Genomic DNA, 27,418 nt, shown 5'->3' with positions numbered 1-27,418 from the left:
TTCCATTTAACAAATAGAAACAGAACCAATCGTTCAAACGTGCTAGAATAGTTTTAAAAACAACCCAAAGTAGATAAAATACGTCAATAAGCTCCTATTTGGAAGTGTCGCTTTGTTACCATCGACAAAGAGTCTGAAACGCGAATGTATCCAATATTCCCGAAAGAGGAGCTATAAAGAATCGGCTCAGGGCTTAGGGAGGCGTTACTGCGATCTCGCTATTGTTTGACAATTATGGAGCATTACCATTCGTAACAGATTATATATTATTGACGGCTTTATTGTCTGTAATTCTCGTTAATGAATACGTGTTTACGATGTAACCGTGATAGCCCAGTGGATATGACCTCTGCCTCCGATTCAGGAGGTTGTGGTTCGAATCCGGTCCGGGGCATGCACCTCCAACTTTTCAGTTATGTGCATTTTAAGAAATTAAATATCACGTGTCTCAATCGGTGAAGGAAAACATCGTGAGGAAACCTGCATACCAGAGAATTACCTTAATTCTCTGCGTGTGTGAAGTCTGCCAATCCGCATTGGGCCAGCGTGGTGGACTATTGGCCTAACCACTCTCATTCTGAGATGGGTTGATGACATGACTACACGAACATCTGCCGACGTCTGTTAAATACTTACCTACCTTTTTTGAGAATCTTTAAGAATGAAAAAGGCACATTCTATGCAAGCTAGCAAGTTGGAGCGCCAACTTAGATGTGATCACTACTACTTTTTATCAACTATGAACAAGTGCAAGAATTTAACATAAATAACAGCCAGTCAACCGACATCGAAACAGTGTGTTAGATCTAAACTGCAAACTTTTTCAAATTTGAATGGCCCACCATTCAAATAAGCTGGGCCATTCAAATATGCGTATAATGCTGACAGAAACAGAAGGAATTCTCATGTTCACCTAATCAAACAATTGAGAGAAGACGAGTAAAGGAATACAATAGATAATAATTGTTTTAATGGTTGTCTTCTCTATTGAAATAGGTAGGTAGGCTGTATTTCTGCTTTAAGTTCATAGAACAAACAAATGATTCGTTCTTGTACTAAGGTGGACAACCGTGATCTACAAGAAAACACAACAAAGGATATCATAATTAGGTATAAATCGCCCATCAACGTGAGTTGATGAGAATGATTGAGAACCCAGATAAGTCAGATGTGCCAGTAATACTACAGATGTGCTAGATTACGGAAACACCGGTAAACATCAAAATCATACCAGCAACTCTTAATTTAAATAGAAGAAATACTTTACAGCCAATGATTCGATTCAAATGACTTGCACTAAGGTGGACAACCGTCACCTACAAGAGAACACAAGAAGGGATGTCATATAGGTGTATCTCGCCCATCAACGAGTCATACCCAGTTAAGTCAGATGTGCCAGTAATACTTGCTAGATTACAGAAACACCGGAAAACATCAAAACCTTACCAGCAACTCGTAATTTAAATAGAAGAAATACTTTACAGCCAATGGACAAGGAACAGGAAACACGACCGGGCGCTTACAAATTGGCAGTCTGTCGCCAACAGATAGAAATAAAATTCCGCCTGTATTAACGGGGTTTCGCGGAAAAGTCGCCCAGACACAATTTGTCCCCTCTGCTCCCGGGCGACTCGGGACAACTCGAGGGAACTCGGGACAACGCTCGTCACAATAAAATACCTGATAAAAGAGGAAATTGAAAACAACTTCGCAACAAGCAATATATTTTAAACGGATCGACGTCTTTTACAATTTATAATTATCGGGGGACGTCGTCGCCTCTGCTGGCAATGAAAATTGTATTCTTTTTGTGAAACTTTTTGTGTTGTTTTCTTTTTTACTCGTAAGAAGAATATTCATCGGTTACTTAAAGACAACAGGTAATTGATATATTATGATCAAACGTAAAAAAACATTGGAGTTTGATCAAAATACCGAGGTTTATAGATTTATAATTGCTAATTTCTTTATGTTAATTACTTTCTGCCCACTACCATTTGAGCTTCGCAACTCGCTGAGCTATGTCAGTGATTTTGATTCGTCTATGAATCATCCCTGGCAACACGCACTGTTCGGACGTAAAGATGTCGCGGAGTTTTCCGAACGCTGCCCAGCAGAGCTGGATTTGGCGGTTCACCTCTTTCTCGAAATTGGACCTACCTTACTGTGTGTCCTAGGTATATATATTCAGAAGAGATTCAGAGTCCTCATGAATAACTGGATGGACTGCTACATTATCTTCGTCTTATTTTTAAGCCTACAGAGAAATTCTACTGAGGTCTTTGAGCATGGTACTAAGGTTATCCAGAGACTGCCATAATGACCACATCATCGGCAAACCGTAGTTGAGTGATGTCCCACCACATTTATGATATATACTCAAACAAAATATCATTTCATACGAAGAAAAATGATAAAATATTTTTAGAAATATGTAAACAAAAGAGTACAGAATAAAATATCATCCAAGTCCGCCATGATAGGATGAGATGTACGTGCAAAGATCACTTTTGTACCTCGTGGCAGTTAAACGTAAGATAAAAGAGGACATGTAAAAAGAAAAAGATCCGCCAGCTAAAGTTGAAACGGCAAGTCCAATGTTTTTAAAGTGCATTTTCTGAGCACTTTGTACAGTTTACACAAACCAGAGCAAAAAGGAAATGGGAAAACGGTTAAAATAGTACTGTGGGTAATAGGTGAAGGAACTTACGCGAAATCGCTAACTTGTTGGCGTTTTTGAAGAGAGCCACGATAGAACGTGCGCCTTTGAGCACGGGGCACTTTTCGATATTGCTGTTTCAACGTCCTTTCATTTAGCTACAGTTAATGTTAGATACGAATTTGTTAAATTAATTAATTAAGTTGATTTGAGTGTTTCCGTCAGGTCTATTATGTTTTTATAATAAGTTGTTGGAACAAGTAAAGGTCCCAGCGCGTGGGCAATTAAGTGGGGAACTAGTATCAACAAAGCAACAAGTCTCAAGCCAGCTATAGAGCTATATATGATTGTTAGTGTGGTTTCGATATTTTTTTTAATGCTTACATCCCTAAGCGCGCTGTCAACGCTTTGTACTTGAACGTCTGTGGCCGGCGTTATAATACACTGCCTGTATGTTAAGCCTCGTGTACCTGGTGTTTTATCGGCAACCATACCCTTCCAATCGGAACACAACAGTGCCGATTTATTCTATTTTACAGAGCTGAATTACAAGTACCTATATGTATAGTTGGCAAATTCCTTCGTAACACTCCCGATGGTCCGCGCGGACCGGTAGGGGGTAGCGATGACAAGCGCGCACGATTTCATACCCGCGCAGTCATTACCCTCCCGTCGCCCGCATATCATGGGAGTGTCATTAACGAGCTTACCAAGCTAGAGCTAAAGCTCTAACAGGGCTAGCGATAACTATAAACAAAATACCTATCTTTGGGCTAATTAATACAAAAACCTATCATGGCATTTTTCTGGCAGGGCTTCATAAAGTAACATTTATGGGAGAAATCTTTTTCTGTGTGTGGATGTGACAATCGTTTTTGTTCAAAAAATAATATGTCTTGCAGTCAATTCTGCTTGTACTCAAAAATAAGACTATAACTGGACCGACTAAAGAATATTAAAAAAAATAATGACAAACGTTGATTTGTCTCGCGTTTGCCAAACTCGAAATAAAACGCCTAAAAAAGAAAAGCGAATAACGAACGCGTCTACGTCCTAAAAAGGGTCTCATTAGGTATTTTATCAGTGCCAGAGACGAGAAACGTTCAAACATAAAATACACACATCTCACAAAGAACACATATAGAGCGTGATCAAACGAATATAAAAGCTTGTCTCATGTACTGAGAGATTGCGATAGTCAGACTTACCACATTTTCGGGAAGGCGGTTTGTCAGCCAATGGTCCTACCATAGGTAAGTAAGGTAGACAATAGGGTAGACAATAGGGTAGTTGACTCATATCAAAGGACATGTCCCAAAATGGGTCTTTATTATTTATAATAATCGGGTTGACAGTATTTTTTACAAACAGAAGACACAAATTGTTGTTTAAAAGAACAATTTTTAGAATTCTTCCGAAAGTACATGGAATAAGGGTCCGAAATATATCGATATGTTTCGGACGGATAAATCATGTATTTTTTTCAAATTTTCCGAACGTCAAAAACTCTGTCGACACATTTTGCGACGTCACAATGTTACTTGATGTACTAAATGTCAAACTAATTATTAAATAATATTTTTAGGTCGTCAAAGTTCATTCTTTTTTTATTGTTCAACTTCCCCGAAATGCATGCCTTGCTGACATAGGTATGTCTGGGCTACACAGGCTCTGTCTAAAAGAACACATACACACAGAGCGTGATCAAACGAATATAAAAGAGCTTGTCTCATGTAAATAGGTTGTAAAAAACAAAACGTAATACACAGCTCGGATTCAATGCGCCTGCCTTTTATTAGATTGCGCCTCGTTCTGCCGGCACCTGCGTTATGGCCTTTGGGACGATTGAGAGGCAAATCTGGGACAGGTATAGGACTTGACAATATTTTCTGTATCTGCGACGGAAGCTTTTGTTGTGCTAACACGTAATTTATTTATTCGGGATAAATCAATTGGGGAATACAGTCAGTTTTGTATATTTGTGAATCAATGAAGTCGTGTTCAGTAGTAGGTATATTGGTGATCTAAATTGGTCCAGATATGGCTGGTGGGAGCCTTCGGCCGTGGCTAATTACCGACAAAGACGTACCGCCAAGCGATTTAGCGTTCTGGTACGATGTCGTGTACAAACCGAAAGGGGTGTGGATTTTATTCCTCCTCCTAAAAAATTAGCCCACAGTCAAGGGCTAACTTGTATAGAATAAAAAAAAATCACACTAATATTAAAAAGACGAAAGTTTGTGTGTAAGTGAGTATGTTTGTTCCTCCTTTACGCTGCGGCTACTGATGCGATTTGGCTAAAATTTTAAAAGTAAATAATCCATGGTTCCCGTGGGATTTACGAAAAACTGAGTTCCACGCGGACGAAGTCCCGGGCGTCCGCTAGTACAATAAGGAACTTAAACTATAGCTTGGCAACTTCGTTCGTAATACTCCCGATAGCCCGCGCGGGCCGGGGGGCGTGTAGCGATGAATGAACTCACTTCCCCGCACGCACGATTTCACACCAGCGCACTGTCTTTCCCCCGTCGCCCGCATATCATGGGAGTGTCATCAACGAACATGCCAGACTATATCAATTCGCACATAATGTTATCGTGTTTGTGACCTAAAAACATGGCAAACATCGCGGGGCGAATCTATAACTGGCCGACCAACAAGTGCGACCCCATTGCTTACCACCCGCGGCGACGCGCCTTATTTGTATACCAATTTTTTGATAAATCATCATTATTAACGGCCTCAGACCAATTATAGAAGGTCCTGTATCGCACATTAACATCGATTCTGAGACAGCTTTTAAAATCGCATTAGATCATTGATCATAAACTTTGACAGAAAAGTAACATCTAGCGAGGCAGGTTAGGCCAGCGTGGTGGACTTTTGGCCTAACACCGCTCATTCTGAGAGGAGAGTCAAGCTCAGCAGTAAGCCGAATATGGGTTGTAAATGATGAGTCTCTATACAACGTCAGAGACGTCAGGGTAGCCAGTTCATTTTTACATCTATGAAGGTTACGCTAATGGAGCCAAGTTTCCCTCTTTATAGTGCAGGGGATATGGATTGACCCCACCACGTTGCTCCAATGCTGGTTAGCGGGCTTAGGATGATAATGTTTTTTTAATATTTAACGTTCTCTCTGAGGCACGAGGTTGGGATCAACACCAAGTTCCCAGCTTCGGGCTAAATATATGCACTGAAAATTTGTTGAAAGAAAGAAAAATTCAGTATTTCATAGCCCGACGCAAGATTCGAACCCAGGACTTTGTGATCCGAAGCCACATAAGATAAATATCAGATGTTTAATTATCATCTATACTACTATTATAAAGCTGAAGAGTTTGTTTGTTTGTTTAATTGAACGCGCTAATCTCAGGAACTACTAGACCGATTTGAAAAATTCTTTCAGTGTTATTTAGCTCATTTATTGAGAAAGGCTACAGGCTATATATTATCTCCGCATTCCTACGGGAACGGGAACCACGCGAGTGAAACCACGCGGCGCCACCTAGTTAATAACAAACTCTCTGAGGTACGGGTGCAAATCACTTACATTGAATCTTAGTCCTGCTATTAAGAATTTCATAGAATTAAAAGATGCAATAACTTTATTACCACAACCCAAGACTCGAACCAAAAACCTCAAGCTCCGTAACCGAAAATGTTAACCACTGGACTAACTAGAATTACAGATAATAATTGCACCTAATTAGTTCTTTATCACACGTCTCCATTGCGTAGTACTAATCGTAGCAGCGTAGGTCGTTGACCTCCAAGTGTCTATTAATCATTCGCCACATCTACCGCTCCGACGAGTAGGTGGGTAATATAAAATTTATCTGTGTAAAATTGGACTCCTCTTTGTACAGCTGTGGTAATTTTAAATTAGCTACGTACAACAATCATGAAACTATGTTGCCTAATACATTATCCGTGGTGGAATTACTTTATTGTCTGTGATCATTTATACTCATAGACCAGTTTAGATGAAACTTTATAATTCGGTAGCACAGCTTTTTAGCTTGGTCGCTAACTGTGGGCCTCATAAGAAGGCTCAGAGTCACACAGCGGGCAATGGAACGAGCTATGTTAGGAGTATCTCTGCGTGATCGAATCTGAAATGAAGAGATCCGCAGAAGAACCAAAGTCTCCGACATAGCTCAACGAGTTGCGAAGCTGAGGTGGCAATGGGCGGGGCACATAGTTCGAAGAGCCGATGGACGTTGGGGTCCCAAAGTGCTGGAATGGCGACCCCGCACTAGTAAGCGCAGTGTTGGCCGTCCACCAGGTGGACTGACGACATCAAGCGAGTCGCAGGGATTCGCTGGATGCAGGCGGCTCAGTATCGTGATGTTTGGAAGTCCCTACAAAAGGCCTATGTCCTGCAGTGGACGTCCATCGGCTGATATGATGATGATGATGACAGCTTTAAAAGCTAAAAAAACCGAAAGGTAATATAAACAGACAGCCAACATACACCAGTACAAACTCAAAACAATCGTATATTTTAATGCCCAATTTACAATCACATGTGTTACGATCATCCACCGGTTCGGATAGGTTTTGCTGAGTAAAGCCCGCAAGAAACTCAACAATTGCTCTTTTAAAACTAAGCTTGTAAAGAAGCTTACTTGAATTAACTTTCAAATCTCTCAGTATCTTCAAATATCACACTTCTACCTTAGGTGTTAAACTTCACCATCATCATCATATCAGCCGATGGACGTCCACTGCAAGACACTGGCCTTTTGTAGGGACTTCCAAACATCACGATCCTGAGTCGCCAGTCCAAGGTGCTGGAATGGCGACCCCGCACTAGAAAGCGCAGTGTTGTTCGACCCCCCACCAGGTGGACTGACGACATCGAGCGAGTCGCAGGAATGCAGGCGGCTCAGGATCGTGTTGTTTGGAAGTCCCTACAAAAGGCCTATGTCCTGCAGTATCAAACATAATAATCAAACTTAGTGCACAATTTTTTCAATTGGATTGGTGGTATGATTTCTATCTAGAATTCTAGAGGGACAATAGAACTCCAGTTCAGTGTTTAAAATCCGTCCTTACAGAATTATGTTAGTGGGCTATTACTCCTATTAAGAAGGACACCAGGATTGCCATAATTTATGCCCTTAAATGGAGTGTTAGAGTCCATTTAAGAGCATAAATTCTGGCAATAACTGTAACCAGGTGCCTGTCTTACACTGTACATTAAGTGTGCCCTTGTATAACTTTCGATGTCGTAAACAAACTTTGTATTGTGGAAAACTTGATTCGTATTTTATTGTATTATGTTGCCGTATAGCCCAAAGTTGGCGAGTTCGAGTCACGTTCGCATAAAACAGGTTTAAGTAGAACTTATGGGGAAGATAAAAGATATTTCGAGGTGAAATAGCGCCAATAATTTGTTCACTTCTCGAGCGCCTGTTGTTTATTGTTTAACTTGTGGAAATAGCTATGACATTGCAACTTGCTGTGAATCTTGCTGCAATTTTATTAAAGGAGTCTTTATTGAATGACAAGTTTCGTAGCGATTTTATCTAATGGTAAATGTAAATGTCGATGATGAAGAAGTGACTTAGCACATAAGAAGTCTACCTCAAAGATCAATGTGTGCCTTAGAAGGACTACTCAGTTTTATTTTTTGGTCTAAGCATGATAAAAAATTAAACTTGAGCTTATTCAGAACTTATGAATTCCTTTAACGAACCTACGATTTTGTAAGTTAAAGGCAAAATTTACAAGAAATGGTCAGAAAGATATTTAATGGTTTTCAAACCTTACTTAACGAGCATACCTGATTTAATGTTCAAGAAAAATTCAAATAATTGAGCTAGATTTCAGCTTTAAGTTTTTGCATTTTTCATTAATCTTTTTTATAAATAGATTTTTTAATTATTTCACATTTAAAACAGCTTTAAACTTCACAATCATAAAAAACTAAAAAATTAAAAGAAGTAAATAATTTTCGACGCTGAAATAAAAGCCTTTTTCTTCTTCAATGTAGTTGAAAGGCCTTTGAAAAGTATACCTAAAATGAAGTTATTCAATTGAATACAAAAAAATATTCACTTTAGTTTAACCGGGTAAATTTATCCGGGTGGAAACTCCGGTTTTCAGTGCTACCAACAAATTAAATCTAACGCTCGATCAAGCCCAAGGCGGAGGGAAATGACGCTGAAAACCTATCCACACAACGTTGGAGCCGACATTAGTAATGCTTGCGAATTAAGATTTCCACTGAGCATTATTACATTGAGATTACCTAACCTTACATTGATACTTTAATAAGCGATATAATGGTACCCTGCACTGGTTATACCATCAACTAAAACCATAAAAGAAAGATATTCAAACCAAGGACGGAAAGGCAATCTATTTGCAATGTGTCAATGTTAATATTTTCTATCTATACTAATATTATAAAGCTGAAGAGTTTGTTTAATTGAACGCGTTAATCTCAGGAACTACGGGTCCGATTTGAAAAATTCTTTCAGTGTTAGATAGCCCATTTATCGAGGAAGGCTATAGCCTATAGGCTAAATATTATCCCAATATTGCTACGGGAACGGGAACCAAGCGGGTGAAAAAATGGGCTATCTAACACTGAAAGAATATTTCAAATCGGACCAGTAGTTCCTGAGATTAACGCGTAACAAACAAACAAACTCTCAAGTTTTATTATGTTAGTATAGATTCATTATGATTTTTTTCAAAGTTTTTCTTTCTAAAATGCCTTTTCGTAAATCTTTGAGGTACCCACTACATTATGTTTTACCAACAAAAATATAGATAAAGCGAGTCACAACATTTACACAGAGAACCACCCCGTTTCCCGAAAAAAGAAATTAATGAACTTCACACAACGGCTGCGACATCCGCGGCCAGTTTAAATTGAAACGCGGCGGAACATGGAACTAAAATCCCCTATAGTGTTTCTCAAGTGTTGTATAAACAGTGGCGCCACATGACAGGTCAACGGGGAGTGGTGGCTGGCGGGAAGTCGTCGACGCTTCACGAATCACGATTTAAATATTGGCCGCTATGTTTTATCTTTCATCTGTGACTAACGCGGGAACCAGGTTTGTCCAAAAATGTTGCTGACATCTTAAATTTTAAAGTACCATTAAATTTTACAATTTTAAAAATATTTCAGGTCTAAACTCATATGTAAAGAAGGTTTTTTACAGTGACCTTCATCGGTGTTTACATTTTTTTAACCGACTTCCAAAAAGGAGGATTCGTTCTTTCAAAAAGGTTCTACGTTCGGCTGTATGAATGTTTTTTTATTTATTTACCCAACTACAATTGGGTGATAAATAAAATAAAAAACCGGCCATGTGCGTGTCGAGCCAGTTTAGGTTTCCGTAGATTAAGTTAGCACTTTAATCCTTTATGTACCTAATGCAGAAAAATACCGATACCACGGGAAAGATAAAAATTCATCCTCACTTTGCGTGTAGGGAAGGGAACCCCAAAATCTTTTCTTTTTTAAAATTTTTTAAAAGTAATTAATTATTGTGATAGCTTTATTTAAAGTTTATCACTAATCACACTAATATTATAAATGCGAAAGTTCGTGTGTAAGCGTGTAAGTGTGAATGTGTGCAAGTATATTTGTTCCTTTTTACGCTGCGGCTACTGAAGCGATTTGCCTGAAATTTGGAATGGAAATAGATTTTACTCTGGATTAACACATAGGCCACTTTTAGTAAAATAAAATAATTGCTAACAAAAGCAAGATAAAAGTTAGATCTTTTAAGGTGATTGTCCAAAATTTACAGATGAAAAGTAATATTGGATAGAAGCAGGCGTTACTTTGCGGAAGTTCATCATGATTATATAATGATTTATTTATTTTGCTATCATCCGCGAAAAGTCGACGAACCCATGCGACAACGTCACCCAGGTCCGACAAAATACTCTCTACGTACGCAATTTGCAATTGCAAAGTTGCAATTGCACGTTGTAGAGTCAACATCTCCTGAAGATGCTCCGGGTTCGGGGTGAAACATACGTAGAGAGTATTTTGCCGGACCTGGGTGACGTTGTCGCATGGGTTCGTCGACTTTTCGCGGATGATAGCAAAATAAATAAATCATTATATACTCAAGATGAAAAGTAATACATTTATTTCTTAGAACTATTTAATGTTAATTTTTGAAACATATTGTCTGAAACACAATACAATAACAAAGTTTTCATATCGAACAAACAAAAAAATAAAAGTTGAATTCTCCAAGGGATCATACGTTTTTATATATAATAATAATTCTTTTATTCTTTATACTACACATTTTGTGACGACGAACGAAGTTATAATACACTTAGTAACTTTGCCAATTTAGTTACGAGGCACAACAAAAGCAATCAAACTGTATAAAATTCATATTCCGTCCTTTGTTTTTGAAGTCGGTGCGAGTTTTCAGAGAACGATGTGAGATTTGTTATTAAAAGTATATATTTACTTTAGAATATTTAGGCCTCCATATACCTCCAGTAGCCTCATATATCCAAGAGTCGTGATAGCCCAGTTGATATGACCTCTGCCTCAGATTAAAGAACGCACAATTTTATGTCATAACCAAAAGACGTGCACGCACATCTTATCTCAGTACGTAACAAGCGCACGCTGTGAGTGGACGTGGTCTTACAAAAATATTTACTTTTTTTTCTTATTTTAATCCCTTACACGAGCCACAAAAGAGAAATGTGTTACGAGTGATGACGTACTCAATGTACGAAACCAATGACAATTCCGCAACGCTTTGAGGCCCATCTAACGATCTACGATCGATGGTAGGTTACTATTACTAGGTTACTCGGTCCAACTGACCGTCTGTATCTTTATAATCAAAATATTCGCCAACCCTACAAAGTACGTAATCCCCGAGTCGACAGGCTCATTTGGGACTCCGTCGCCCTGATTACATCGACTATCTACATTTCACTGAAGCCTTAATAAGTCGAAAGCGAAGCGGAGACGGTAAAGTGTCAATTTATCTTTGCACTTCCAACGTTTGCCCGAATTAAGTAATAAAGGTAATAACTTATTTTCATCCGTTGGGCCCTAATGACAGTCTGGCGTTAATATACAGAAAATCTTTTTCTTTTTATTACTCGAAGCTAAAATGTAACGTCATTTGCGAGTAGTAAAGAATGAAAGTTTATGAAAATTTTCTTATTAAATTTACAATCAGACATAAGCAATCTTTTCATTTAGCAAAACCTATTAGTACAAAGAAAGCCTCATATACAACTAACATGTTCGAAAAAGTTTTCGGTTTAGTTATTTCATATTTGTAATAAATTAAAAGTTAATTATTTATTTTTTTATTTTTAGTGAAAAAGCCGAGTATGTATTCATAAATAAAAAAATCCCTTTACTTTGCTACCTACAAGCTTGGCATAGCTACTTTTATTACATACTTGAAAAAGTTGTATTTTCCGCAAACTTAACAAAAACACGATTAGTTGTACCTAAATATGTTTTAAAATCACACCAAATAGTTCCTAGAAACTAATAAGTTCTTACCCTTTCAATAACAATGTAAGTAATTTTGGAAATCCCTTACAAATCCTCTAAATTACATCGTTGAAAATCAAAGAAAACAGCTGTAATATTCGACCTTCGAAGGCCCTAGTTAGTTTAGTTACGTAAACCGATGGGTACCTCAATTAAAATGTACACAATGCGCGTGTTCTATAGGAATTGGGCTTATAATTTAGATGAAAGATTTAAACCGAGCTTCTAAAAGCTTTTACAGAAAAAAAAACCGTTATTATAAAAGATATTACACAGTGACGAGGTCACGTCTGTATTTCAAATTTACGAGATATTTTTACCGATTTCAGAAAGGAAATAGAATTAAAGGCCTTTTACAAAAACTAATTGATAAAATTTTTAAAGGATTTTACAAATTAGTAACTTGGGGATTTAATTTAAATGTAAGAAATCTTTTTTTTATAATTTTCTTTGATATGGAATGGGTACAATTTAGCTTCAATCCTCATCAATTGTACCTACTATTAGTACAACTTCCATTTATTTGAATTCCATGAGTCGTACTGAATATAAATCGTACAGTACTATTGTCGTAGTAGTAACTAAGACAATGTAATAGTGTTCGATAAGCATCAGGTAATATTTAAAATATAAAACTAAAAGCCCAAATTTTAGTTTTCTAGGCTTGCTTACTTTACGTTGATGAATTACTCGATCAACCTATAAGAGAGCTTCAGCTTTAAAAAATCAGTCCACACATAATATTTGAAGACGTTAAGTATTATTTATTTAAAAGGGCTATAAAGGGTGCCTTTAATCTGTACATATCCACATGTTGTTTATGTATATTCGAGGTGAAAATTTTCCTTGCTAAGGACAATATCATTATGATAATATATCGTAATTTTAGGCGCCCTACACCCGTCGCCACCAAATCCCGTGCTCGAAGAAATATTACTCTAGGAAGACGTTAAAGAAACTTAAATCTTAATTTTTTTACTTCGTAAACTCCATTCGTGTAATGGGCGAAACTCGTTAATGGCGCTTTTTACTTAAGAAATTTTATATTCACATAAAAAGATCTTACGGACTTTTATTCAGATTCTTCGATGAGAAAATAAAAAAAAATCTATTGTGTGATACGAGTGATGAAATCGTTGACAAAGGTGTTTATAGTATGCGCATTATCATCTGAGTCGTCCGGTCATAAAAGTCAAAAAAGATAGGAATGTGCAGCGCGCCTACCTGCGCACCCTAATTATCGATAAACGGCTACCTGCGCACGTGCTAATGATGAGTCAATAATGATTTGGACGATTCTGATTGGTCGGTTTCTAATGTAATTGCATTGCGTATTTTTTTTTGCTATAAATGTGTTTACTGCAATTAAATAAATACATTCATGTGTTACTCGTTGCGCACTATGGATACTAATATATAATAAATTTGGCAGAAGACGAAGATTCTGATGATGAAGACTCAGATGAAGATTAATTTTATTTAGTTAATAATTATATAATATGAAATATGTATTATATTAAATCAAATATTGTTAATTTTTTTAATTTTGTGAACAAGATACGATAATAAACTTTACTTATCGATAATATGTCTTTCATTGTTACACCCTTCACTAGACGGCTCCATAAGACCCATAAGTGCAAGCGAGATAGATATAGAGAAATGATTTATGGCCCTAAGACTCAGTTGTTAATGCTATTAGTATAATGTGAAACCGTTGTGAATGAACGCAGGGACTTGCTTTGGGCTAGAAAACCTTTTGTTTGGCAATAGAAAAAGTCACCTGACCGTGTGAAAAGATTTAGGGGTTACTTTCTTCTCACGTCTTGGGGTGACAGGAATAATAGTTTAATAGTTCCAACGGTTAAGACATGGATATGGGGTCGAATAGTTTATAATATCGGCTATAAAAGTTAATTATTCAAGCGTTCAATTGTATAAAGTAGTTGGACAGTAAACTTTCGCATCTACTATGTTGTATAAGAAATGAACTTTTTGTAATTTATACAAATTTGTTTGACTACAAATAGCTGAATGCACTGGACTTGATTGCATTTTATGCAAATGTGTAACGTATTTTAACCGATTTATTTCTTGACTGCACATTTATAATAAAATTCACGGAATTTATTTAGAAATAAAATTATAAATAATTTTCTCAACTTTTTCTTAAATTGTTTACTTAAATTTGAAACAATGTTAACATAGACTAAGCTTTGTCTATTTTCACCATAATATCAAAATTTATTCATTCAATACATTTGAGCTACTCCTGAGAGTACAGTTATGAAATTATTATACCTTATTCTAAAAACAAAACGAATTCGATTTTGTAAAAAAATAATCTATTTTTGAACAAAACTATATCTTTAAAAAATATCTCATTACAATGTTTACAATATTTACAATGTTCGGACGTGGGGATAAGATAGAGGACATGTTTCGTGTAGATAAAAAAGTTGAGCAACTATTGTCTACTTTGCGGGCAGCCTTACGACTTATTATGAATTTAATTAAACGCGTTTTAGGAAATTTAATGTAAATTTCGTGGAAACACTTTATTAGATAGTTTATTTATAGGCATGAAAGTCACGTCTTTTGGAATTCTTGGGGGACTTTTTTTATGTTTACGGTACGTCGAATATTCCTTTGACAAATAGTGTCTCCTATTTAGGTAATATTTTGAAGGACTACATTTATTCCTTGTATTCGAGAACGGCATATAATATTAGTATAAAGCTACTATACAGGTAATTTTAATAAGGTTTTATGAGTATTTATTAACTTGTATTTAATATAACATTATTTAAAAGCGTAAACGACCTAGATATTTAAACGGTTCTGAAACTACTGGATCGATTAGAAAAATTCTTTCACCAATGAAAAGCAACATTACCAGGGAGTAAAATAGGTTATATTTTATTCTTGTATTTTCACGGAAATGGGAAAGAATTTCATCAAGAAACATCAATAAATTATAGGCCTATACTATAGCCTTTCTTGATGAGTACTGTTTACCAATAAACAAATTAAAAATGAGAGTATAAAACGCTAGTCATTTCACACCTAATAATAATTATAATTAACTTGTTCTTAAATTAATGAAATAAATTTTATTAATAAGCTTAGTACAATTAGATATGTTTAATGTATTTTATATAAAATTTTATAAACAAACCGTGCTTAATTTAAAATAAATAAGTTATGAAATGACATGTGTTTTCTACCTTCATTTCTAATTTATTTGTTGGTAAACAGTACTCATCAAGAAAGGCTGGTATAGTTTCAAGTTTATTGTTATTATAAAGATTATTTTACTTTACTTTTCTGTCTTCTTATGTCATTTTACCTTTATTTTATGTGCTTAGATTTTCTCTATTCTTTTCTACTTTGGCAGTCAAGTAAAAATAACAATATACCTAATCATTTGATACACTGTAAGTACGAGTATGTAGGTAATACTGGTAATCTCCCACAGTAAACTTATTCCCAGTGTAATATAATCTATTCTATAATCATTTTACTACACTCGCCGTCGAATGTGGGTTAACCTAACAAAGTTTAAGCTTGTCTTCGCCCTAACTATGTTTAAACTTTAATCTACTTTACGTTGTAAAATAACTTATTATCTACGTACATTCAACTCGTTTAAGTTACTGAATAATTTTTAGTATAAAGGGGAGTTTAGAACTTTACTAATGGCTATTACTTTTTTTGTAATCAATCTATACTAATATTATAAAGCTGAAGTGTTTGTTTGATTAAACGCGCTAATCTCAGGAACTACTGGTCCGATTTGAAAAAATCTTTCAGTGTTAGATAGTCCATTTATCCAAGGCTATATATTATCCCCATATTCCTACAGAAACGAGAACCACACGGGTGAAACCGCGCGGCGTCAACTAGTATTTAAAATAAACACCAAGAAACAACGTTTTGACGATTCAATTGACGACGGTATATTTTATTCATTCATTCATTCATTCAAACATTAAAAAAAAAATAACACACGCGCCGAATTCAGAACCTCCTCTTTTTGAAGTCGGTTACAAAAAGATACATTGAATGACCTAACCCGGTAGTGTAGCAACTGTTACCTATCAACAACTAATGCACATGGCAATAATCAACAATTTCCACATCAAAGTGCTCGAATATAAAAAAAATATATAAAATCCCACACGAGACTGTAACCCGATTACGTGTCGCCGATGGTTAGACATAATTGCATTATTCCACTGCAGCGGGCGATAAAGTGTGACGTCACGGCACATCAAAAATCAATACGTGTCAAGATGACATATCCGCCGCGAGTGGCTATTTGTATGTACCTACCGCCTCTAGCGGTTCAAGTGACGAGATAATAGCGATTATGAAAATATATTAAGCAGAAACTTGCGTGTTTCTGTTATTAAGCAATATAAAAGAAGAAACACAGAATTGCTGATTTTTGACCTTACTGATGTACATTTCAAAGAAAATAATCTCATCTGGTTATTTACAAATAACTTAATGTTTGACGTCTAGGACAGCCGTGTGGTCATATACCACTTTACCTAAAGTTCGTCATTTCTTACGTACATACAAATCGGGTAAAAACTCCGTAGTCCGGTGAAAATCAGCATAACACTTTCTATTTCTTACGTCTGAGCACTTTATTTATTTAATTAGTCTCATAAAAACGCCTAATACGTCATAAATAAGTAATACATATTATATTATGATAACGATTTGCCTGGCATTATCAGATGTCATCATGTCTTGCCAACACGTTGTAGTCTAATCCTGATTGACGCAAGCCCCAAGTTTTGTTTGTAGATAACTTGTATGGAACGTGCACTTGTCGTGACTTGAATCAATGATTGATGAAAATTATTTTATCTGTCAAATCGCTAAAAGCTTGTGCCTTGATAAAGAAAATGTCGACAGAATTACGCGGAGAAAGGAAAGTAATTAATTCTATTAATCGTGAGAGGCAGCCCCATGGAATGTTGGCTATGAGTTATGGGGGGTGAAAAATGCGCCCCCATTACTCAGTCTTCCCTTGTCTTTTTGGGTACTTTGATTTTGGGAAAAAATATTAACAGATCGTATTTTTCCTCTTAATAGCATATCCCTAGCCCATCCCTTTCATCGGACTAGCATATCCCCGCGGTTTCAGCCGTATAATTTCCACTACAGTGTGAGATGAAATATACCCTATTTTACTCACTGATAATGTAGCTTAATCTTAATCCCTCTTAATATTAGTTCACAAAGTAGAAGTTAGATACTCGTACTTAATAGGCTTAGCAATAGTACTTCCCCGGATGATTTATTTCGAAAAATTCTACTAACAATACGTAAATATATAAATAAGTAAATCGCAGAAACATTTACCGCATTACGTGATGCATGTCAACTCAACTTTATGTTAGGTAGGTATTTAAAAAATTCAAGGAACATAATTACCCCTGGATTTTTTTCAAGAAAACATGCCATATATTTTTAAATATGACTAATATTCTCATTCCTTGAAATTAGTCTATAAGTCTGTGTTAGGAATGGGTACAGTAGTCCAATGAGCGGGGATTGAACCTGTGGCCTATCGGTGTTGAGTCCATCTTACCGTGGGACTGTTAAGGTTTCCGCGATATACAGGGTGCTCAGGAGTATTTCTCATAACTCTAGGGTTATTATATTCTTGAAAGAAAATTAATTAAAAAATAACTAAGGAGCATGTGTTCTATAATGAATATTTTCGGAGTAAATAATATTTCTTTAGTAAATAGACCTTAAATTGTATCCATTATATCGCATCTTTATATTACGACCTAGCCAAACTTATTCATTAATAAATATTATGAAGTAGCTTACTAATGAAATGCGGAGTGCCAGTTGCAATATCGACAGTCTTACCACTACGATTACGTATTTTAAAATGCAAGCATAGATAAAGGCGTGTGTTACATAGATAGTCGAAATTATTTTAATTAGTTTATATGGAAACATAGAAGATTTTTAATTTTTAGTTATATGCAATTCGGCTTCTATAAGTGGACTCGTGGACACCTTGAAGTTATTGGAAAAACTCCCGAGCACTCTGTATATAATACTCGTATATATAGAAAGAAAAACTTTGTATGAGAAAAAGTTTGTATTTTACATACAAATTTAAAAATCGAACATCGAGTGAGATTATAGACACGACACATACTTGAGTACTAGAGTTATAAAAATTAGAAAGGACAAATCAAATTGTACAATTTAAAAATTAAAAGAACCTGGTAATAAAAATTTAAAATTGGAACGTCGAGATCATAGACACGAAAGAGCATCAGAGAGGCGCCTCAACATAAACATTTAAAGCTATTCCTTTATCAACCCGTATTCTCCGTCTACCTGATGGATTGTAACAAAAATAAGGAGGGACAATACTACCCCGGCGCTTTCTTAACCCCAACACGACAGGTAGAGCCTTCTGCGAACCAAAACAAAAATATATCTGCCGCTAAGAAAATATATATTGAGCAGAAAACAAAGGATTCGCGGTCGGACGGACCGCATTACAAGTTTGGCGTGCTGGAACAAAGAAAATAATGAATAAAAATTACAGCTTTCAGGTACGGGTGTGGGAGTGTTCCGTACTCGGGATGCGGTTATTGTTTCATCATTAGACTGGCTCTGTTTTAAGGCTTTGTTGGAATATTTTAGATATTCTTCTTGGTAAGTTTGAGGTGCATGCCCCGGACCGGATTCGAACCCACACCCTCCTGAATCGGAGTGTCTCAAACGGTGAAGGAAAACATCGTGAGGAAACCTGCATACCAGAGAATTTTCATAATTCTCTGCGAGTGCGAAGTCTGCCAATCCGCACTGGGCCAGCGTGGTGGACAAATGGCCTCTCTCATTCTGAGAGGAGACTCGAGCTCAGTGAGCCGAATATGGGTTCATAATGATGATGGTGATGAAGTAGATATTTTATAATTCTTCAAAAATTTTTTTTGGAAAAAATAAAACTTAGGTAGGTACAATATTCTTTTACAGTCCCTTCAAGGACTACTTAGGGCCTGTGAACATGTTTTTTAAACGCGCCGTTGACGCGCGTTTTATAAACGTGCATTACAGCGACGCAAACAAATAAATGGAATATCTAAAAAAAATCCCACTATACTAAAGCCATACTGGATGTGCACTGTTTACCAACAAACAAATTAAAAATCAGGTTATAAATCGCTAGTCATTTCACACCTAATATTAATTATAATTAACTTGGTCATGAATTAATGAAAATAAATTTGATTAATAAGCTTGGGTTCTCAAGGTAGGAAGCTGAATATCGGTACCTACACATACTCTTTGTTACCAACGAAAAATACCTGTTTCAAATTTTTTGGAAATCTCCCCCCAGCTCTTAAAATACGGGATGATGTTACCCCGAATTTAGGGTAAAAACTAGTAGCATACAGGATGCAGTGGCTACATTATAGCAACAAACAACACAAACGCTAACCGCAAACGATGCATTGGGGGCACGTAAGTCACTACGTCATCAATGCACACCGGCACCATTAGTCATTGCCACTATTAGGACGACTGCACGGTGGTCCGCCGGCCGCCACTTAGCGCCAGAGGAAACGGTGCGCTATCCCTCACGCCCATAAATCAAATCGAACCTAACGACTAACTAAAATCTGAATACCAAATCTCGAATGTCTCTGCTGTTAGACGGTGACAGTGGAATAAGCGGAGCGTGCAGCGGAGAGGTTTGGAACACTAATGGCTTTATTTATCTAAATTATCACGGAATTACTTACATGACGATTATGACACGACTCTCTAGTCGATAAGTTTGAATTTTATTAGCCACGGATTTTCAATATAAAATTGTATAAAAGCTATGCTTGGGGTTTCTCTTCGTGATCGAATAAGAAATGAGGAGATCCGCAGAAAAATCAAAGTCACTGATATAGCTCAGCAAGTCGTGAAGCTGAAGTGGCAATGAGCAGGACACATAGCTCGCCCACATAGGCGGCTTGCAGGGAGCCGCTGGATGCTCGTGGCTCGAGACTGTTTTGTTTGGAATGCAAGAGGCTTATGTCCAGCAGTGGACGTCCATCGGCTGTTGGTGTTATTTAATCGTTTTTTTTTTAATTTCATATTTAAGAATGAATAAACCTAATACTATTTATAGATTTAGTATTACGAGTATGTGTAGAATCAACTTATTCTATTGCAAGCCGCTCACCGCTCTGCTTATGCAATGAAACCCCAGTCTAAACGGACAACATTCGGTCTAATAACTATCAGAGCAATCAAGATAGAGGGCTTGCATAATTCCCTATATTTCATTCTAACAACGGTATAGTTTGAAAGTAAATATTAAATTACGTTTGTAGGTAAGAGTACATACTCAGATAAATAATAGTAATACATCATACATATTTATACTTACGAGTATATTACCAATGCGAATGTGAGCTTGTTTGTTCGTTTGTTTGTTACCATACTACAATCTCACCTGATGGTAAGTGATGATGCAATCTAAGATGGAATCGGGCTAACTTTTCAGGAGGAGGATGAAAGTCCACACCCCTTTCGGTTTCTACACGACGTCGTACCGGAATGTTAAATCGCTTGGCAGTGCGTCTTTGTCGGTAGGGTGGTAACTAGTCTAACCTAAAACAATCAAATAAACTACTGGACCAAAGAGGCCCGCAGTGCTACATTATACTATATTGTATCTGTGTAATTATATAGTCTGGTAGGTATATATATAAAAGGGGCCGGCATCTGTCCGCTGCATGACTAAGTACGCGATTACGTGCTGTTTCCGAGAATCTCTCTGTTTGTGAGAAACGGGTTCATAACAATCAGCCGATTCCGGCAACCTCTGGGTCCAGTTCTCGACATCGTTGTTTGTGTGGTTTCTTGAAATGGGAAGTGGGAATTTACTTAAATCTATAATTATTATAAAGAGGTAAAGTTTGTCAGGTTGTAGGGGTAATCTCTGGATCTACATTTTATCCCCGTTTTTCCACTAAAACGCATTATAAATGCGTCTAGTTACTAATATTATAAAGAGGTAAAGTTTGTGGTATTGTACTTGGTAATTTTTGGATCTACTGAACTGAAAAAAGTCACCTTAGTCGTGTGAGCCGTGATAGCTCAGTGGATATGAACTCAGCCTTCTATTCCGTATGGGCATGCACCTCCAACTTTTCAGTTGTGTGCATTTTAAGAAATTAAATATTACGTGTCTCAAACGGTGAAGGAAAAGCATCGTAAGGAAATCTGCATACTAGAGAATTTTCTGAACTCTCTGCGTGTGTGAAGTCTGCCAATCAGCATTGGGTCAGCGTGGTGGACTATTGCCGTAACCCCTATCATTCTGAAAGAAGACTCGAGCTCAGCAGTTATCCGAATATGGGTTGATAGTGAATCGTCTTCTGTCTGTTAGAGAATTAAATAATTTAGCTCCTCGTTATTGACTGATCTATCAACACTAACTCAAACTACTGCACGGATTACACTAAAATCTGGCACTTTTGGAAAGAATTTTCTATAATTCACCCCCTATTGCCCCCATATTTTGCTGTACAGTTAAAACCATGTGTAGGCTAAACTGAAAACTGCACAGTCAACAATTGAACTGAAAATGTAACCGAAATATCATTATATAAAACTGTATCTATTAGGTCTGTAACTCGCATTAGAGTAGTTTGAAATATAGTGGTAAGTCCGTTGATGACACTCCTATGATATGCGGGCGACGGGGGGATAGACTGCGCGGGTGTGAAATCGTGCGGGAAAGTGAGGTGCATCAAGCGAAAATCCCAAAAAAAACACGAAGACAAAAAAGTCTTATGCATTAGCGTCTAAATAATATCGAATTACAAAATAACAGTATTAAATATATTTAAGGGCAGCAACACAACAAATCGGAAGGCAATCTCTCTAAAAGGCTTCCCGAACACACCGAAGGCTGTACATGTGAACAAATGAACAACCGAATTGGATTATACTTGTTCTCGGAATATTACACAACGTACGGACAAGCGAACAAAGAGAGCTACATAAAGGATATTTTATATATATGTACTTATATTTAATACACTGACCTACAAATATTTTTGAAGAATAACTAAAGTATTAATATTACTTTAAAGGCTTTAAAAGTCTTAATGCTGTTATCAACCCATATTCGACTGACTGCTGAGCTCGAGTCTCCTCTCAGAATGAGGGGGGTTAGGCCAATAGTCCACCACGCTGGCCCAATGCGGATTGGCAGACTTCACACACGCAGAGAATTAAGAAAATTTTCTGGTATGCAGGTTTCCTCACGATGTTTTTCCTTCACCGTGATATTTAATTTCTTAAAATGCACACAACTGAAAAGTTGGAGGTGCATGCCCCGGTCCGGATCCGAACCCACACCCTCCGGAATTGGAGGCAGAGATCATATCCACTGGGCTGTCACGGCATAAAGCCTTAATAGCTGCATGGTAAAGAAGTCGGTCTTATTACCGGTAGGTCGCGGTTCGATCCCCGCTCGCTGGTCGTATTTATTGTCGTACCCACTCCTAACACAATTTTGTTCGACTAGTTGGATGGGAATGGAAATATTGGTCATATTTAAAAGACTTCATCAAAAAAAATTAAAAACAAAAAAAGTAATAGCAGAACCCCGCGATTTCACCCGCGTACTTGTCGTTCCCGTGGGAATAAAATAAAGCTTATGTCACTCCCTGTGAATGTAGCTTTCCTTTAGTAAAGGAATTTCTCGAATTTTGAGAGCAATGCAAACAAACAATCAATCAAATCTTTATAATATTAGTAGGCATAGATATGGCAAACAATCTTTTAAAAAAAACAATTATTTCAAGTTAATAAAGTATTTCACAGTAACAAAAGGTAAAATAGGTTCCAAAGAAGCATGTATGTTGCTAAAACAAAGGTATGTATTTAAGTTACCACCACATCAAATTATATAAAAGTACAAATAACCAGTCTCACTAATTCACTACCAAGCTTATTTATCAATTATGTAGTCCTTTACATTATATAATTGTATACATTAAAATTTGAATAACCTGATCCGTGAAAGTGTTGCTAATAAGCCGCCCGATTGGCAGCCATATGCTATATTAAAAATAATAATAACTCATTTGAGAGTGAATAAATGAATTGAGAACTAGTAATAGTCAAGGGCGGCACGTTTAAGGTTAATCAACTTGAGGTGAACTTGTAAACTTGATCTAAATTTAGTGAAACATGTTTTAACAACATGCGTCTACCTACATGCCGACAAGATACGTTTACTTCGTGTAATTGAATCCTGATGTAGATATTAAATTTAATGACAAAAAAGAAAGAGAAATAATTGCTGATTAAAATGTTCTTTATCAAACAAAATATTCAATGTCAAAGAAACATGTATATATTAATTAAAATAAGTCTTAAGTTTCGTGTAGCTATTATATTTAATGACGAATTAAGCGAAATGATTGCTTATCGAGCAAAAATTTTACATTTACATATATGTAAATTACGAGTTATTTCTTACTTTAAATAACTCTAAAGGTCTTATTTATCTACATATCCAGAAGTACTGGTTTGGCTACTAGTAATAAAAGTAATAAATAATAATTATTACTGCTCATTGCAAGAACTACCTACATAACCTTTAAACAAAAAAAGTAACTAAAGTAATGAATTTCCTGTTAATTTCAAATAATTATACCTATAACGTGAAGAAAGCTTATAAAATCATGATATTCAATGAAAAAATACACTCAAAACAACAAAAAAACTTACCAAATTATATCAAATCCGTTCATTAAAAAATCAGTCTTCGAATTACCTACAATTTTCAAACACCTTACAAAAAAACTTAAATAAGTAACTAAAACTAAATCGGAAACCACTTAAGATCGCACTACTAATACTAATAGTATAAAATTTTGGACACAATGACTAGATCAAAAAGAGCACAAGAGCACAACCGTCCGCGTCAACGGTCGAATCATAACTGGCTGAGGGGGTCAAGTTTTCGAAAAAAAAAAACACAACTGCAGGCAAAGGCACCCATACGTTACGGCTGAGATGACTACAACAAAAAAGAACCCTAAATATTATCGTTCGGAAAGCATGCGCTTCCCAAAATTTTGATCCTGTTTTAATAAAAAAAAATCGGATCCGCAGTTTATAAAAACGAGTGCCTTATGCCTTTGAGACGGTGATGTCATCGTCTTTTAAAATAAAAGCGCCGGTTACAACCGTTTTTTTTTCATTTGCAATGATTTTCACATTCAAGTTCTCAAGGCGATCAGCCTTCCGTTCATTGTACCCAAATTTTATAACGTTGTTAATTCAAAATGCTCGCAAATTTATATAACATAGCGTCATTTTGTTCGCCGCGTTTTTTTTTTTTCAATTTAACATCTCGTTTTTAATCTGTAACAAATGTTTTTATGTTTGTACACCCGCGGATCAAGCTTGAGTTTTACATAAGCGAGTTTTGTTCTGAAATCCGATTTAAATTTAATTAACGAGAATTTGGAACAACACTATGTACTTTAGACGGCAGAATAAATTAGGCCCTGCCCGAGGGCTATATTAAAACGGGTTTGTAATAAAGAAGAAATAATTATATATCAAACATTCCACGATATTTCTTTTAAAATTCATATTCAATGGTTATTATTATACATATTAATTTATGATATTTATTATTAGAACATGTTTAATGGTTTCCTCTTAGGTTTCCTTTTATATGTGCTAATTGTTACAAAACCTGTCAATGGCGTTTTTAATAGTATTTATACTGTTGAAAGTAAATAAGACAAAATGTTAAGTTACGACTAATTTAATCGGTATCGGATTTATGAAGATATATGAAGATTTTCTTCACAGTTCTAATCAACTTTTTTCAAAAACAACTTCGCATTATCGTTATTAATATTTGAGATATATACATACACATATTGTGGTATAAAATCAAAAAGAATTCAAGTATGTTAAATATTTATTTATTCTTATTATTATTTTTAAAAAAGATTTTTAATTTACAATGATTTTTACTTAGTACGAGTATAAGCGACGTCATTGTGTAGCCACTGTGTTTTTAATTTTTAACTAATAATGTAAAGTTTGGGAACCGCAGTCCAGAGTTCAAGTTTTGCAGCTGCCGTTCCCTTCTGTTGCACACATGTGTACTACGTATTCAATAGGGCATTGTTTGCGTGTGTGCGTCTATAGGGTGCTCGTAGGGGGGGTAATGATTATTGTTTTTTTTTTTCATTGTACCGAGATAGATTGCTTTATTGGTATTATTATCGAGTGTTGTCGGTTGTCGGACTTTTGAAGTGTTTTTTTTCGCCCCACTTTTGTTTTCTTTGATGTTGCGCTGTGTGTAATTAGTAAAATATGTAATAATTTCCTTTGTTTATTGATAAAGAAAGCGCAAGAACCAGCCGATATAGAGGACTAGTTGATACTAAGTACGTATAGGGCTCGTATAGTAAATTTTATAAATTCGTATAGAATATAAATTTTCGTAGTAGTTCATATTATATTAGTCTTACGCGGGCTACAGACCTGCAGTTTTATCTAATCGAAATTTCAATCAAATCATTAGAAAAGAACTATACAGTTGTAAGTTTTGCACACACTGAAGTGTTATCAGAAAAGTTCCACTGTCTGTAGACCGCACCATCAGTGGCGTGCACTAAGTTTGTAACTAGGGTAAGCACTAAACGTACAAAATTTACAAAATGGAAGATTTCTTCTGCAAATTAAGTTCCTAATGAATCCGTTTTTGCATCTATGAAGTGCACGCCACTGCGCATCATAGGTGCAGTCTATGTCCATTGTCTGTGTCAATTTTCGTCAAGATTATTTCAACGGTTAAGACGGAAATAGGTAAACAAACAAGCAATTAATCTCACTTTTACAGTAGCTATCTACGTACATTCGTGTTCTTGTTTCACTATAATAATGGTTATCGACATTGCCGCATGTGATCGTCGTCATCAACCCATATTCGGCTCACTGCTGAGCTCGAGTCTCCTCTCAGAATGAGAGGGGTAAGGCCAATAGTCCACCACGCTGGCCCAATGGGAATTGGTAGACTTCACACACGCAGAGAATTAAGAAAATTCTCTGGTATGCAGGTTTCCTCACGATGTTTTCCTTCACCGTTTGAGACACGTGATACAGTTACAGATAACTTGGAGGTATATGCCCCGGACCGGATTCGAACTCCTCCGGAATCAGAGGCAGAGGTCATATCCACTGGGCTACCACGGCTGTCATGTGATCACGCATGTGATCACGTCCTTTTAATGCGACAGATGTCATGTCCATATGGCTTTTGTATGAAAAAAAGTAATGGCAACATTTCTTATGGTAGTTTATTTTAAAACCATAGGTTTATTGGTGACACTGTTTCTTTTTTCCCGATTGTGAATTTGCTCTGATTCTTCTTCTTCTGCTTTTAACCCCTTACTTAGCAGTGTCAGTTTACGAGATGGTATGCCAAAGGTTAGAAACATGTATGGTGATGGAACCTCCCTTTGAAAGTGTCGCTTATAAATAATATAGGATCAATGGGGTGTGGGCTAACTTATTCGTCCCATTTCGAATCAATTCGGCGTTCTTAACCAGAAGCTTGTTCGTTAGACGGTTTGGTTTACAATATTCAAGTAATAAATCCTTGATTTGTTCAAGGCCTTAAAAGTATACGTTTATTATGTGAAATCGATGTTTTAATGGTCGTTTATTTTCAAAGATATTGACAGTAAAACTTACAGTAGCCGCAGAGTTATCGCACTTGTATTAACATAAAGTACTTACAGTGAAAGTGTGGGCAGGTGGATTTTGACACGTTTTGCAAACTCTTTAAGAAATTACCAATGATATATTAATAAACTTTTAGATACACAGTTATGGGAGTCATTACCAGAATCAATCTACTCGTAAGTAAATTTATAAAAGCGGAAGGTCACTCGTCACGAATTATCATAAACCGTACAAATTTGAAATTTGGTAGGTAGTTAGTTTACGTCCGATAATAACGAATTTCGGGAGAGAGAGACCAATTAAAGAGGTCTAAGGGCGTCTGCTAGTGTTTTACAAAAACAATAACCCAATTAATGTCAAACGAAGCTAATTGACTGGTGACTAGGAATATGATTTCTCATATAATTGCCGAGGAAATTATAAAAAATACGCTTTCTATACTCAGAGGCACACTTATC

At 36.3% G+C, this 27,418-nt stretch overlaps 1 protein-coding gene across 5 annotated transcripts in view; it reads right to left on the bottom strand.

The window, feature by feature from the left end:
- Positions 1-27,418, bottom strand: part of LOC112043724 (brain tumor protein) — a 497,062-nt gene that overhangs the window by 58,029 nt on the left and 411,615 nt on the right. Inside the window, exon 1 of one of the 5 annotated variants that reach the window (XM_024079258.2) lies at positions 23,976-24,194. The exons of the other annotated variants lie outside the window; for them this stretch is intronic. Within the exon in view, the coding sequence (XP_023935026.1) occupies positions 23,976-23,998 (23 nt within the window). The 5' untranslated portion in view covers positions 23,999-24,194. Of the gene's footprint in view, positions 1-23,975; positions 24,195-27,418 lie in introns of those variants that run through there. 5 annotated transcript variants of the gene reach the window in all.

This window comes from Bicyclus anynana, chromosome 23 (genome assembly GCF_947172395.1).
Source record: "Bicyclus anynana chromosome 23, ilBicAnyn1.1, whole genome shotgun sequence".
In the NCBI taxonomy this organism is placed as follows: Eukaryota; Metazoa; Arthropoda; class Insecta; order Lepidoptera; family Nymphalidae; genus Bicyclus; species Bicyclus anynana.
Note: the sequence above shows the minus strand (reverse complement) of the source record. Positions and strands in the feature narration are given on the sequence as shown.